At 34.9% G+C, this 13,800-nt stretch overlaps 2 protein-coding genes across 3 annotated transcripts; both read left to right on the top strand.

Moving 5' to 3' along the window:
- Positions 1 to 120: 120 nt before the first annotated feature.
- On the top strand, positions 121 to 4,256 carry LOC113846988 (probable pectin methylesterase CGR3). 2 transcript variants are annotated; one of them, XM_027475794.1, is made up of 7 exons: positions 121 to 255; positions 337 to 511; positions 607 to 646; positions 740 to 781; positions 2,721 to 3,095; positions 3,528 to 3,583; positions 3,764 to 4,256. In XM_027475794.1, the coding sequence occupies exons 2-7, from the start codon at positions 398 to 400 to the stop codon at positions 3,914 to 3,916; spliced, it is 780 nt and encodes a 259-aa protein (XP_027331595.1). In that variant the 5' UTR covers positions 121 to 255; positions 337 to 397; the 3' UTR covers positions 3,917 to 4,256. The 2 variants fall into 2 exon arrangements, with proteins under 2 accessions (XP_027331595.1, XP_027331596.1); XM_027475795.1 differs by having other exon boundaries at positions 377 to 511; positions 3,764 to 4,144.
- A 6,950-nt stretch (positions 4,257 to 11,206) lies between these two features.
- Positions 11,207 to 12,396, top strand: LOC113874116 (protein FAR-RED IMPAIRED RESPONSE 1-like). Its single transcript, XM_027512337.1, has 3 exons — positions 11,207 to 12,094; positions 12,195 to 12,305; positions 12,391 to 12,396. The coding sequence occupies exons 1-3, from the start codon at positions 11,207 to 11,209 to the stop codon at positions 12,394 to 12,396; spliced, it is 1,005 nt and encodes a 334-aa protein (XP_027368138.1).
- Positions 12,397 to 13,800: the final 1,404 nt, after the last annotated feature.

The following is a 13,800-nucleotide window of genomic DNA, read 5'->3' as shown; positions in this document are numbered from 1 at the left end:
CTAATGGGTCGACAAGTAGCCCATGTCCAATAAGCCCTGGCCCATTGTTAATCATCGGTTGGGCACCGTTGATAGTACCAACCGACACTCGAACATACCATACTCCATTTTTATTTTATTTGGCAACGGGAAAATTAGCAGAACCGAGTCACTGTTTTTCTGTTTCTCTCTCTTCTTTCTATTTGTGATGCGCACAATTCAGATCTAGCCTTTGATACCATTTGCACAATGCGAGTTCTATAGAACTGTGTTCCGGTAATTTGGATTTTTCTAACGTGTTTTTGGCGTAGCATTGTGCTATTTTCTCTTTGTTCATGCTTCTTCTCTGTGTTGCAGATTACTATAATAACGATTCTTTGTGGTTCTGTTCGTGAAGAGAGCTGAATCGAGAAAAGTGATGTCGAGGAGAACGGGGAATCCTTTTAGAAGGTTCGGGGACAGCGGGGGTGGATTGTTTTCCACTTCGAAATCAAGGTCTTCGCCGGTTTTGTCAGTTGCGCTCGTAGTTGTGGTGAGTTTTTTTGTTGTGCCATGGATTCAATGGTTTGTGTTCTTTGTTGGAGATTCTTCTGAATTCTAATTGATTTGGTTTTTGCAACTTTATAGGGAGGTTTGTTTCTCATTGGCTATTTGTACAGGGGATCAGGTTTGTGTTAGTGTTTTTTGTCTTTTGTTACTGAGATGTAATTTTGATTTCTTACATTTATCTAATTAATGTTACGTGGCCTTTTCTGTATAGGTGGATTTGGCAGCGGTTTAGATTCTGTTAGCAGGGTTGAAGGTAATTTTAGTTTTTTTACCCCTACGGATTCTGATTTGTTTCCCCGTTCGATTTCTATATTCATTTACATTATGGATCTTTGATATTAATGCCTTAAGGACATTGGTTGAGAAATTAATAAATATACAATTTTTATTGGAAATCATGCCCATTGGGGTGTATTAATAACACTTTTTAGTACAAAATTTCCTGTTCTTATTCTTTAACGAGTGTCCTAAGGGTAGTGGTCAATATTTGTCTTCAAATATTATAGTGGTCTTTTAGTTGTTTGGCAATAAGTTTGCCTCATGCGTGCGCACACGCATTTTAATTGATGAGAACGTATAGGGAAAATTTTAAATCAATGTTGTTAATATTCATAGTTATTCAACACTTAAGGTTACTTCTCGCTATCAGAGAAGTCCATTAACACCCTTCATGAATTTCAATTACATTTTAAACAACATTGTTAGGTTGGTGTCATATATGTGAAGATGCAGGAGCTTTGTCACTCACGAATGATTGTTTCTTGTTTGAGGTCTGCACTTGAATGATGGCTTGTTATGTGATAAAGACATAATGAAAACTTTCTCCTCTTTGGAGGCATTTTGTGGTTTATTTATGGTACTTGAGTCATAAAATTTTTAAGATGTCAACTCAGAACAAATCATAATGATGCCTGTGATTCGAGAGCATACAAAAGACTTAGCTGGCTACTTTCTTCACATAAGAAATTTCATCTCTGATTTATTGTGTGACGTAATAAGTCATACTTGGTTCTTTTGGAAAAAAAAAATGGTCAATACCCATTTTTAACTTACTAAACTATTCTTGTAGATGAAAGGTGTTTAGTTGTTTCTCTTTATTGAAAGCTAAGCTTTTATTCATATAACTCTTATTTCCTTTCTTCATGAGGTGGTGGGCAGCCTTCTGGTTCAGCGAGCTATGATTCTTTGTGATGATGTAAATTTTGAAGATCATGATCCATCTTCATATGTGCTTATATATTTTATTATGCCAATCAAGATGAATTTGTTGAATTTATTGTGTCAAAATAATTTCTACCATCAATTAATGAATTTCATATTTCTTTCTCAAAATGCATTTTCTACTGTCATTTTCATAGGATTTTTTTAATGTAAAATGAAATATGTGAATGTGCATTGCTGAAATGGAAAAAATAAAATAAAATTGTTTGATATTAATTCCTTTTTATTATTCTAGCTAGGCATTGTGTCTGTAATACTTTGGTTATGAGTTGTGTCAATTGTCATCCTTTTAGTTGTATCTGTGAAACATCTAGTTGGAATGCTGGCTGTGCATGATTACATATCAATGATATCATGATCATCTTCATATAGTTAATGTAGACACTCCTAATTTGTATTGAGGAGTAGAATAATATCCCACATGCTGACACATTCTTGATCTCATAAATTGAGTGTGATGTATGTTTGTCCTACCATGTAATAAACAGGTTGTTTCAATGGTTTGCATCTTATCTTTACGGTTTCCCTGTTTATTTGTAATGGCTTCTTTCCATAAGGAAGGATTGGGCGCTAAGCTGAATAGGTTGGTTCAGTGTTTGGCTGTTTGGGGGTGAGGGGAAGGGAATAAATGAAAGAAAAAGGAAGAGAATGTGAGGTTTAGTTTTGATTTTCCCTTTGTTTTGAATTTAAAATCTTCCAAAGTTTGTGGGACCTCTGAAATGCTCATAAAAATGGAGGTGGTGAGGATGGGTTGGAGGATCACATGTTAATCCCTTATGTTATGAATCTCTAAAATCAGTGGTAGGTTTACTTAGACCTTCTCTTCCCCTTCTTTCTTCTTCATCCAAATATAACCTAAAACTCATGTCTTAGTAGTATGTCTATCATCGGCTTTTATCAAGTAGCCTTTAGCTTTTCATTTAATTGGCTTTCAGATATGTTGTAATAATGTACACTACTTTCAAATGCAGGTGATTATTTGTGCAGTGGAGAGGTCCAAAGAGCAATTCCTGTTTTACAGAAAGCATATGGAGATAGCATGCACAAAGTTTTGCATGTTGGTCCTGATACTTGCTATGTGGTCTCTAAATTGCTAAAGGAGGAGGAAACTGAAGCCTGGGGTATAGAACCATATGATATAGAGGATGCTGATAACAATTGCAAAGCACTTATCCGTAGTGGCAGTGTGCGTGTGGCTGACATCAAGTTTCCTCTTCCATACAGGCCAAAATCTTTTTCTCTTGTAGTTGTTTCAGATGCTCTGGATTACCTATCTCCCAGATACCTCAACAAAACACTACCGGATTTGGTGAGGGTAGCAACTGATGGTATAGTGATATTTACTGGTAAGAGCTTTTTATAGAATCTTGTAATTAATGCAGATTCCAATCTATGAATAAATTTTACTTTTTTGTCTGTACTCCGTGCATAGAGATTCCTTAAAACCCAAAATAGGAATTATATATATTTTTTCAAATGCTGTGTTCTGTTTTAGATAGACCTAAATATTAAATAGTGTTGATTGATTCATGTGGCTTATCTTCCCACCCAGCTGTTGTTGAGTCCAAAAGCTTGGTTGTTGAGTTATGTGAACTATGCTGCTGAAATGCCTCTTATTTGACTTAAAAGGATCATATTTTTCTCCTGCAGTAAGTTTGACGAGTTCTCAGCTTGAGAATATACTGTTTGTGTTGCCTGGTTGCATAAACGACTGTCTTAGCAATAGTCAATAATATTTTGGACCTGTCACTGACATCTAATAATATCTATAAATGAAGGTTTTCCCAGCACTCAGAAAGCTAAGATAGCGGATGTTTCTAAATTTGGAAGAGCGGTGAGTGGATTTTGCATAAAAAGAGTAATCATATGTTTATATCTATGTTCTTGTGTTTGCTTTAATTTCAATCATTGAGCTTGGATGAATAGAAGGTCCTTGATCCTAGACTCTCAACCTTTTTGACGCAATAGATATTGTCACCTACATTTATATCTTTTATTTATCCTCTTGCTTCAGGCCAAGATGAGGAGTTCATCCTGGTGGGTACGGTATTTCCTTCAGACTAACTTAGAAGAGAATGAAGCTGCTTCTAAGAAGTTTGAACAGGCTTCAACAAAGAGTTCATATGATCCAAGATGCCAGATATTCCACTTGAAGTCACTCCATTGACTCATGGGATTGTGTAGCATTGGAACTCTGATTGCTGTTCTCCATTTTTATTTAAAAACACTTTCTTCTATAAAGGTAATTTAATTCTTTGAAATATATTCGCCATATATGGTGGATCGCTTTTGTTGATAGACTTTTATTCTTTAAATCACCAGCCCCTGGCTGTAAAGGACAAAACATTTTAGTATTTAACTAAATTATCAGGTGAATCAGGCGACCTATAAGTAAGTGGCAGTGATTGTTGTGATAAATTGTTACTCCTTTTTCTTTACATATAAATTAAATGTCAGTCATTACATTTGCTATCTGGCAAAAGGTTGGATAGAACCCAACTTTTTCCTTTATTTTATCTCTCTCTACTCCATGCTGTTGTAAAATGAAATAATCAGATCTATTTCAGTCTGTAGATTGTATACAAGAAAGTGAAATAGATGAATTGCATATTTACCCAACATATAATTCATGACATAATTCGAAATTGAAAATACATACATATTAAATTTAGTAAAGTCGACAAGTTCACTTCATTATATAGTAAACACTTTTTTCTTATTTCTCGCTAATCTTTTTAATCCAACTAATCCAATAAACCTACTTTAGCCATCAGATAGATTGTCATTCATGTAATTTGGAGTTGGATATCATAATGTGAGTGGTGCAGGCGCTAAAGTATTGACTTTAGATTTGCAGATGAAAACAAATTAATGGCCTAAAATTTTATAAAATACATTCTGTAGCCCTCTTACTCCCAGTAATCACGCTTAGGTCTTTTTTTTTTTTTTTTTGTCTTTTTGTTCTGTTCTGTACTTTAGAGAAGAAATTTTGGAAGAGGGTTGTTTGAGCTTGTCTCGGTGTTTTTGCCACTTTTCTAAATTAGAGTGTATAGATGATGCTTTGCCTACCTATCCGAAGATAGAAGTTGCAATCATTTGGACTGAACAAAAATTTTCCAGTAATTCCAATACCATCATGATCACAAGGTTACTTGGCAAGTTATGTTTTCTAGTTATAGTATTTTGAGATCTCCCAACAAGGTAAATAATGCCAATGCGAAGGACGAAGGCCTTCTTTAGTCGCCATCATAACTGGAACAATCACCTCAATTGTATTCCTAGTGGAGGACAAAGTGTGAAGCAGTTAGGTTCGAATTTTAGGGGGTTGATTAGGTTTCTATTTTGTTTTTTACCCCTTATACACTATTTTTTTTTTTTCAAAATTTTCCCTATTTTTTCTATATAAAGAAACTGTTAAATTAACTTTTAAAAGAATTTAGTCGGAGCACATTAGTCATTGAACTAGCCATTGTCCAGTGATCTTTCAAATTTTAGTGTCTAAAATTGTGCACGGTAAAATATGTTTTCGGTCTTTGCAAATGTAATTTCACTTTTTTGGTCTTTCAAAAAATGTTTATTGGTTTTAATTTTTACAATTAAAAAAATATATTATCACTTAATAATGTACCAATAGGGGCCTATGTAAAATGTTTTAAAAATAAAAGTTATCATTTATTTTAAGTTTAATTAAGTGCTTAGTCCATATAAAAGTTATACAATTTTGAATTTATTCTCTATAATTTTTTTGTTAAAATTCAATCCTTACTTTTTACAAATTATTATTTTTCATCTTTTAACTAACCTGGTTTCGTTGAGATAGTGATTACGTCCTAACAACATATTTTTCAGGAACTAAGTATAAATTATACAGCTTTTACAAAAACTAAATATTTAATCAAGCCTTTATTTTATTTATATATATATATATATAACATTCCATTCTATTTCCATCCGTCAAAATTGTTCTATGTACATTCCATCCACACTTCGACCACAATGCTTTGCTTTAAGTGGTACATGGATCCGGATCGCATGCAGTTCTGGCGGGAACTGCAGGCTGCAGTTTTCCTCTCGCTTAAGCGAGTTTTACTTGTTTAAGTGACCAACAAAAGGGCTTAAACATGCAGAAATGCGCCTAAGCGGGCAAGAACATACTTTTAAGCGAAATTTGCTTAAGCGACCATATCAGGCTTAAACGAATTCCAAATAGCTTAAGCCCTTCCAAGCGAAAAAGAAAAATTTGAAGCAAAAATGGACTAGAGAGGCATGTTTTTCAGTCACCTATTTCACTTAAGCTAATCGTTAATAGCTTAAGCTAATTTAAAATCGCTTAAGCCCCTCGTAAGCAAAAAAGAAATATTTGAAGCGAAAATGGACCAGAGAGGCATGTTTTTCAGTCACCTATTTCGCTTAAGCTAATCGTTAATAGCTTAAGCTATTTTCTCCTCGCTCAAGCCACGACCAGCGAATTTAATTATTATCAAGCGAATGTAAAACAGAGAGCACATGTTTTAGGCAGCGTAATTAGCTTGAGCGAAATTTAAATAGCTTAAGCTAATTGTGGTAGGGCTTAAGCCAGACTTTTACAAATGCAGCTAAATTTTTTTAGCTTAAGCGATTTTTATCAGCTTAAGCGAATTTATCAGAAATTACATTTACCTGTACATGCTGATATAATCGCTTAAGCCCATATCTGTAGCTTAAGCGAAATATATAGGCGCTTGGGCGAAATTGGATGGCTTAAGCGAAAGGTACAAAAAATCCAACCTAATCCTAATACAGACAGCAATTAAGGGGGCCAAAATACACTTGATTACATATAAATTACGTCAAACTTACATCTTACACAAAAAGGAGTTGACAAACACACAGAAAATGGTTGGCAAGATGACTATTTTTCAGGCAACTGAGTTTCAATTTACAAACAGAAAAATTCAGAGCAAATGATACTGCAAAATTATTCTAATTACCAATTGTGATAAATATTAAAACCCATTAATGAGAACTATAGGAATAAGTAATCAAGAACTACTAATGAAATTCATTAACGAGAACTATAGTATTAAGCATTCAAGAACTACAAATGAAATTCATTACATAACATAACACAAAATGTTGACTCATTAAAATCTATTACAATAAAATCCCAATTCTAATCATGTGGCTCTAACATTGTCATCCTCTTGCATTGCTTGTGGCTCATCTCCCTCATCATGTCCCTCTTCTTCCTGTAATTGTTGACCTTTTTGTACATCTCCCCCATCATTTTCCTCAATGTCCTCGTGGGGTCCTTCCTCTGGCTGTGGATCTAGATCCTGTGTAGTTTCATCTTGAAATGTGAAGGTAGGGTTATCTCAAGGCCATGATACGGCTGCTGCAAAAGTCTCGGGTGTGGGCCATGGGAAAGCAAAATCCTGACCATGATGTTGGTGTAGAGTGAACCTATGGAAAGATATGATGAAGTTAATGAGGATAATGGTCAAATAAAAATTACAAGAGTAATTAAAATAGTAAAGGAGATAACATTTACTTGTAGAATGACTCGTTTAGGTGAGTGTAAGCATGATTGTTTGCTGCTAATTGTTGCTCTATATGAGTGAGATGACATATGAGAGTTGGATCTGTTTGTGGTGCTTCAAGCATAGATGGTCGTGTTCGTGGTTGTGTTGGTTATGATGCAGGTGGTACAGATGAAGACGGTTGAGAAGAATCTCCTATCGGTTGTTCCATTGGATTAGTGCAATAATTTCTGATGAACTGATAATTAATTGGTTTCTTCAAAGTAATTGTTTGATTGGAGGTGTCTGGAATTGTAACACCTTGGGAAGCACACAGAGCAGTGATTAGTGATGGAAATCCCAAAGGTCTTGTTGTTGATGCAATACTGGAGGTATTGGACAATACAAATTGGTGCAACTCATCTGAAATTATGGCTGCTATGTCAACAGACATCCCCTCCATGATGCTGTATATCAGATATGCTCGGGGCATCCGGACATCTGAGGTGTGTGTGGTTGGGGCTATGTTGGCAAAGAGAAAGGATGTCCATATTTGGGCCAAAGTAGTCAAAGACTACCTTTTGAAGCGCATTGGCTTATTCGCTACATTTGTTTCATAGGATTTTCCAGGGATGCATAAGGTGTTAGCTACCGTGTCATCTGAAAAACCTGACAAAGAGCCTCGATGTTGTTGGTATTGGCATAGCTCCCCTTCCCCCAAGGTCAGAGGGTTGCCTAACAGGGCTGATATTGCATCTCTGTAATAAGCAACAGTGTGTCTACGAACCTAAGACTTCTGGTCTGACTTGTGTGGGATCAATGGCCATGCATTTGCATAAAATTCTTTGACAATTACCTCATGAATTTGGTTAGGGAGATTTGCCAAAAATTGTCATTTTCTTCTTATAATCTCCTGCAGAAACTCTTCATATTATCCTTCTTGTAAAGATTCGTTCCTCTCAGGTAGCAATTCCCTACATTGTAAGTCAAGAAATCTCTGAGCCTTGGCCCTAGTTTTGAACCTAAATCTATCAAATGATATGATTTCTGTTTTAGCAGTTTGAGCTTGTGATTGTTGATGTTGTTCAACAGGTTCATCATGTTGCTGTGAACCTTGCCCAATTTCAGGTCTTTGCCTCTTTCTTTGAGGAATAGACTTCTTTGGTGCCATCCTAAAATAAAAAACAAATTACAAGATTTATTGTTACTCACCTTTGAATTATGGAAGACTGAACATGAGTTTATATAGTAAGATTTTAAACAAATAAAGTATCAGTATCTTGCTAAGTAACAATAATTTTTTTATATAACAAAGAACAGAGCTAATTAATTGACTAATTAACATTCAGAAATTTTAACAATAAAAATAAAATTCTAGTCTTTGAGCGATTGTAGACCATTAGATAGGTGTGTTCATTCTATTCCATCCTCTGTTGATAATTATTCCTTAACAAGATGTGAAAGAAGGATAACAACTCAATATGCATAAAATGGACAACAGCAGAACACAGGGGTACTTGCTAAGTTCATCTCTAATTCTTTTCAGTTATCATAGTCCAAATTTTATGCAGCAGAAATTGTAGTTTAGGAAGCCTTATTTTAGTTCTGTTGAAAGCAATGCATAAGGTTCATGAATCTATTTCAATAAGTAAATGATAGGGTAATGCAAGCCTAATTTTAATGTTCTAAACTTTAGCATAGTATTAGAAATGAAATGTCAAGACTGAAGTACATAAACTGTGATTAAATCTCACCTTTGAATGTTTTGCTCAAGCTAAAATTTGTGGCTTAAGCGAAACCCCTTAAGCGAAACCTTTAACCTTTCCATTTCCCTATGAATAAATTTTTGCTTAAGCGAACTAAACCTGCTTAAGCGAAAATTACAGAGGCTTCCAACAAAGGCACTAAACCCTTAAACAACCATGAATAACAGAGGCAAGAAAACTAACCCTAAACCCTAAAATTAATGTTCTAAATAAGTCCAAACATAGACACAATAATACTAATCTCATTCATATATCACAATATTGAACACATGAAAGTCCTATAATCTCATGCAGAAGTTAAGAATAATAGAATTATTAGACGTTTAAGCGACAACGAAAGTGAGTTTTCAGGGACCCCTAAACTATATTGAACAGAACATAAAGCATGCATTATGTACCTGAGTTAAAAATGGAAGCTTGAACTTGATCTGAAACTGCAAACAGAGACGTTTGGGGAAGATGAAAGTTCAAAACTTTCAAAGAATAATAGAAAAGGGTTGGAATGGAATGAAATGAAATGGAATGGAAACGAGACAGTGTGATTCCAGTTTTTTAAAAACCAACAGTTGAATATTTCGCTTAAGTGATATTTGGTCACTTAAGCGAAAAGTCACTTAAGCGAAAATTTTTGCCTTCGCAAAAAGGGTTAGTGAATACGGCTTAAGTGAATTAGCTATGGCTTAAGCGAATTTGACAAGAATTTTGGCGCCAAGGATTACCTTACTTATTTATGAAGAAAGAAGTTTTATCTATTTTTACTCTTCGTGAAACATTCAGTACAGAATATTATCATTGGTTATCGTTAGTAAGGACTTATTTCACACTCACGGTGAGGATAAACGACACAAGTTCGCAGAAATAAAATCCATTTCGAGTTAGACTGTGATAAAGAAAGTCTTCAAACATACTAAAGGTGCACATTTTACCATTTCATCTGTTATATAACATTATTTTGGTCAAAATATTTATCATGTTTACTGTTATTTTATTGGACTGAAGAATGGATGTCGCAAGGAAACCAAGTGTCGGGCAAGAGTTTGAGAGTCTTGAGCAAGCATGGTGATTTTGGTGTGAATATGGCAAGCTGGCAGGATTTAGAGTCAGGAAACAATATTTTAACAAGCGAAAGGTAGATGGTGTCATTACAGGTTACAGATATGTTTGTTGTAAAGAAGGACATCGAATAGAAGATAAAAGAAAACTCCAAGTCACAAAACATCGACCAGAAACTAGAACTGAATGTCTTGCAAGGATATCATTGTCTTTGGCAAACAACAACAAGTATGTCATTCGTGAGTTTGTTGAAGAGTATAATCACCCATTACAACTTCTTGAGACAACACACATGCTTGCTTCACATCGTAATATAACTGAAGTCCAAGCTCATGAAATTGATTTGGCTAAGGCCTCTAGATTGCGACAAAAGGCATCATTTCAACTAATGTCCACACTTGCAGGACATCGAGGTAATGTTGGGTATACTCGACTAGATGCAAAGAATTATTTGAGAGCAAAAAGACAAAGAGGAATGGTATACAGTGAGGTCGGTTGTCTAATGCAATACTTTCAACGACAATTACTAGACAACCCAACTTATTTTCATGCGTACCAGATGGATGCAGAGGAGCAAATCACAAATGTTTTTTGGGCAGATGCAAAGATGGTAATTGATTATGGTTTTTTGGTGAAGTTGTATCACTAGACACAACATATTGCACCAATCGTGCTAATAGGCCTCTAGCATTATTTTTCGGCTTTAACCATTACAAAGGTGTTGTTATCTTTGGAGCAGCCTTGTTGTATGATGAAACAGCCGAATCATTTCAATGGTTGTTTGAGACTTTTTTGGAAGCACACAACAACAGAAAACCTCAAACAATCTTTACAGATCAAGATCAAGCTATGGCCAAAGCACTTGTCCATGTAATGCCAGAGACACATCATGCATTATGTACATGGCACTTAATGCAAAATGGAATAAAACACCTTGGCAATTTGATGAAAGGAGGAAGTCATTTTTTAAGAGATTTGAAAAGATGCATGTATGACTTTGATAGTTCAATTGACTTTGAGGAGGCCTGGACAAAGTTCATTATAGAATACAATGTTGAACAAAATACTTGGATTACTTCACTGTATTCCATAAAGGAGAAATGAGCATCATGTTATCTGAAGGATTGTTTAACCCTTGGAATGCGAAGTACTCAGCTGAGTGAAAACTTAAATTCTGATTCCAAAGCATGTATGAAGCCTGGTGTTGACATCAAGCAATTCTTTGCTCACTTTGAACGGGTTGTTGAAGACAAGCGTTACAACGAGCTTAAGTGTGAGTATGACTCTTGTCATAAGTTAGCCATGTTGCGATATGAGATGTCACCAATCCTAATACAAATGGCCAAGGTTTACACACATACAGTGTATAATTTATTTCAACAAGAGTTTGCTCAATTTTTGGCATGTTGCATATCATTAAGGATTAAAACTCCTCATTTGATTGAATATGTAATTACTAAAGTCAATCAACAAAGGTCATGGACAGTAATATTTGATAGTTCCTCAACTACTATCAATTGCTCTTGTAAAAAGTTTGAAACAATGGGCATACTTTGCTGTCATGCTTTGAAAGTGTTTGAAGCCAATGATGTAAAGGCTATTCCTGACAAATACATTCTAAAGAGATGGACAAAAGAAGGTCATTGTGGAATTATTCACAATGTAAAAGGCATACAAGTGGAAGAAGATCATATACTTTCTACTACACGAAGATACCGACAACTAGCATATAAAATGATTAGGTTAGTCTCTGAGGTTTCTAGTTCAGAAGAATATTGTCAATTAGTGGATGACAGTATTAACACTTTAGCGGGCCACATTGCAAAGCTTTACTTACAAACACAAGATAATGACAAGAATAGGGATGATGGTGTAAATAACATCACCAATCAGGGTACACAACCTAAGGGATTCAAGCAACGACCAACCATTAAGAGGAAAGGGTCTAAAAGATTCAAAGGTTGGGTTAAATTACAAACAAAAAGAAAGAAGAACAAAACTCCAACTTTAGGTCAATCAGCATCTAAGGTACTGTCTTATGATTACTTTAATTATCAATTAATAAATTTATTTTAACTTCCTTATTATAACCAATGCTTTAATTATCAACTATCATTGAATGTTTTAGGAATATCAACCAATGCTTTCAGATTCATTTGAAGTACATTGTTCGGCGCCTCCATGTTATGATCCCCCTCAAACATTAGTCACTCAATTAAGTTTTACGGATTTGTTAACAGTAAGACTACCAACTTAAATCAAACCAAATATCATGAATTTTTTTCCATCCATTATTGTTTGTAATGTCTATTCTTATTTTGCAGGGATAACTTCATGATACCAATACTTCAATTCTTGATCAAATTTGATTACGCAATTACCAAAACTTATTTTGTTTCTAAGCTAAATATGTATTTATCAACTTTTTTTTGTGTAAGATGTAAGTTTGACGTAATTTATATGTAATCAAGTGTATTTTGGCCCCCTTAATTGTTGTCTGTATTAGGATTAGGTTGGATTTTTTATACCTTTCGCTTAAGCCATCCAATTTTGCCCAAGCGCCTATATATTTCACTTAAGCTACAGATATGGGCTTAAGCGATTATATCAGCATGTACAGGTAAATGTAATTTCTAATAAATTCGCTTAAGCTGATAAAAATTGCTTAAGCTAAAAAAATTTAGCTGCATTTGTAAAAGTCTGGCTTAAGCCCTACCACAATTAGCTTAAGCTATTTAAATTTCGCTCAAGCTAATTACACTGCCTGAAACATGTGCTCTTTGTTTTACATTCGCTTGATAATAATTAAATTCGCTGGTCGTAGCTTGAGCGAGGAGAAAATAGCTTAAGCTATTAACGATTAGCTTAAGCGAAATAGGTGACTGAAAAACATGCCTCTCTGGTCCATTTTCGCTTCAAATATTTCTTTTTCGCTCACGAGGGGCTTAAGCGATTTTAAATTAACTTAAGCTATTAACGATTAGCTTAAGCAAAATAGGTGACTGAAAAACATGCCTCTCTGGTCCATTTTTGCTTTAAATTTTTCTTTTTCGCTTGGGAGGGCTTAAGCTATTTGGAATTCGCTTAAGCTTGATATGGTCGTTTAAGCGAATTTCGCTTAAAAGTCTGTTCTTGCCCGCTTAGGCGCATTTCTGCATGTTTAAGCCCTTTTATTGGTCACTTAAGCGAGAGAAAAACTGCAACCGGCAGTTCTCGCCAGAACTGTAGGCGATCTGGATCCGTAGTACATGTGGGGTATTAGTTGGTTGCGTGCTACGAAATTTCAAATTACCGGGTGTTGATTATATTTGACTAATCAAACCTCCAGGTAGGGTGTCATATTAGGCATAAGAACTTCAGCACATTTAAGACAGATGGGTAAGACTTAAAGCCAACATTGCAGTAGAAAATAATTGTTGCAAATCCTGCTAGATTTGCAATAGTCCAATCATTAAATAAATGGTTTTATTGCTCGTGAATTCATAACAGCTAGCCCTAGTCCCAAATAAAAAAAGCCTGTAAAAAGACATATAATATATAGATTAAAAAAGAAAAGGGGGGGGGGGGTGTTGTCCTACAAAATACACCCAAGTATCTCTCCTCCCTCCTCCACATTTTTTTCCCCACCAACTATTGTGTTCCATGCTTTCTGTTAACCTTCTTGTAATGAAATGACAATATATTAAAAAAATTGTCCATTTTCAAGTACGGTTTGCAATATTTTTACAACAAAT

The sequence above is a fragment of the Abrus precatorius genome, unplaced genomic scaffold (genome assembly GCF_003935025.1).
Source record: "Abrus precatorius isolate BTA unplaced genomic scaffold, Abrus_2018 Scaffold8, whole genome shotgun sequence".
In the NCBI taxonomy this organism is placed as follows: domain Eukaryota; kingdom Viridiplantae; phylum Streptophyta; class Magnoliopsida; order Fabales; family Fabaceae; genus Abrus; species Abrus precatorius.
Note: the sequence above shows the minus strand (reverse complement) of the source record. Positions and strands in the feature narration are given on the sequence as shown.

Bases quoted from the DNA above. Each gene is read 5' to 3' on its own strand.
- LOC113874116 (XM_027512337.1), top strand. From the start codon at position 11,207: ATGCGAAGTACTCAGCTGAGTGAAAACTTAAATTCTGATTCCAAAGCA. The intron at 12,095-12,194 runs GTACTGTCTTAT...TGAATGTTTTAG, and splicing joins TAGGTCAATCAGCATCTAAG to GAATATCAACCAATGCTTTC.
- LOC113846988 (XM_027475794.1), top strand. From the start codon at position 398: ATGTCGAGGAGAACGGGGAATCCTTTTAGAAGGTTCGGGGACAGCGGG. The intron at 647-739 runs GTTTGTGTTAGT...TTTTCTGTATAG, and splicing joins CTATTTGTACAGGGGATCAG to GTGGATTTGGCAGCGGTTTA. The intron at 3,584-3,763 runs GTGAGTGGATTT...CTCTTGCTTCAG, and splicing joins TTTCTAAATTTGGAAGAGCG to GCCAAGATGAGGAGTTCATC.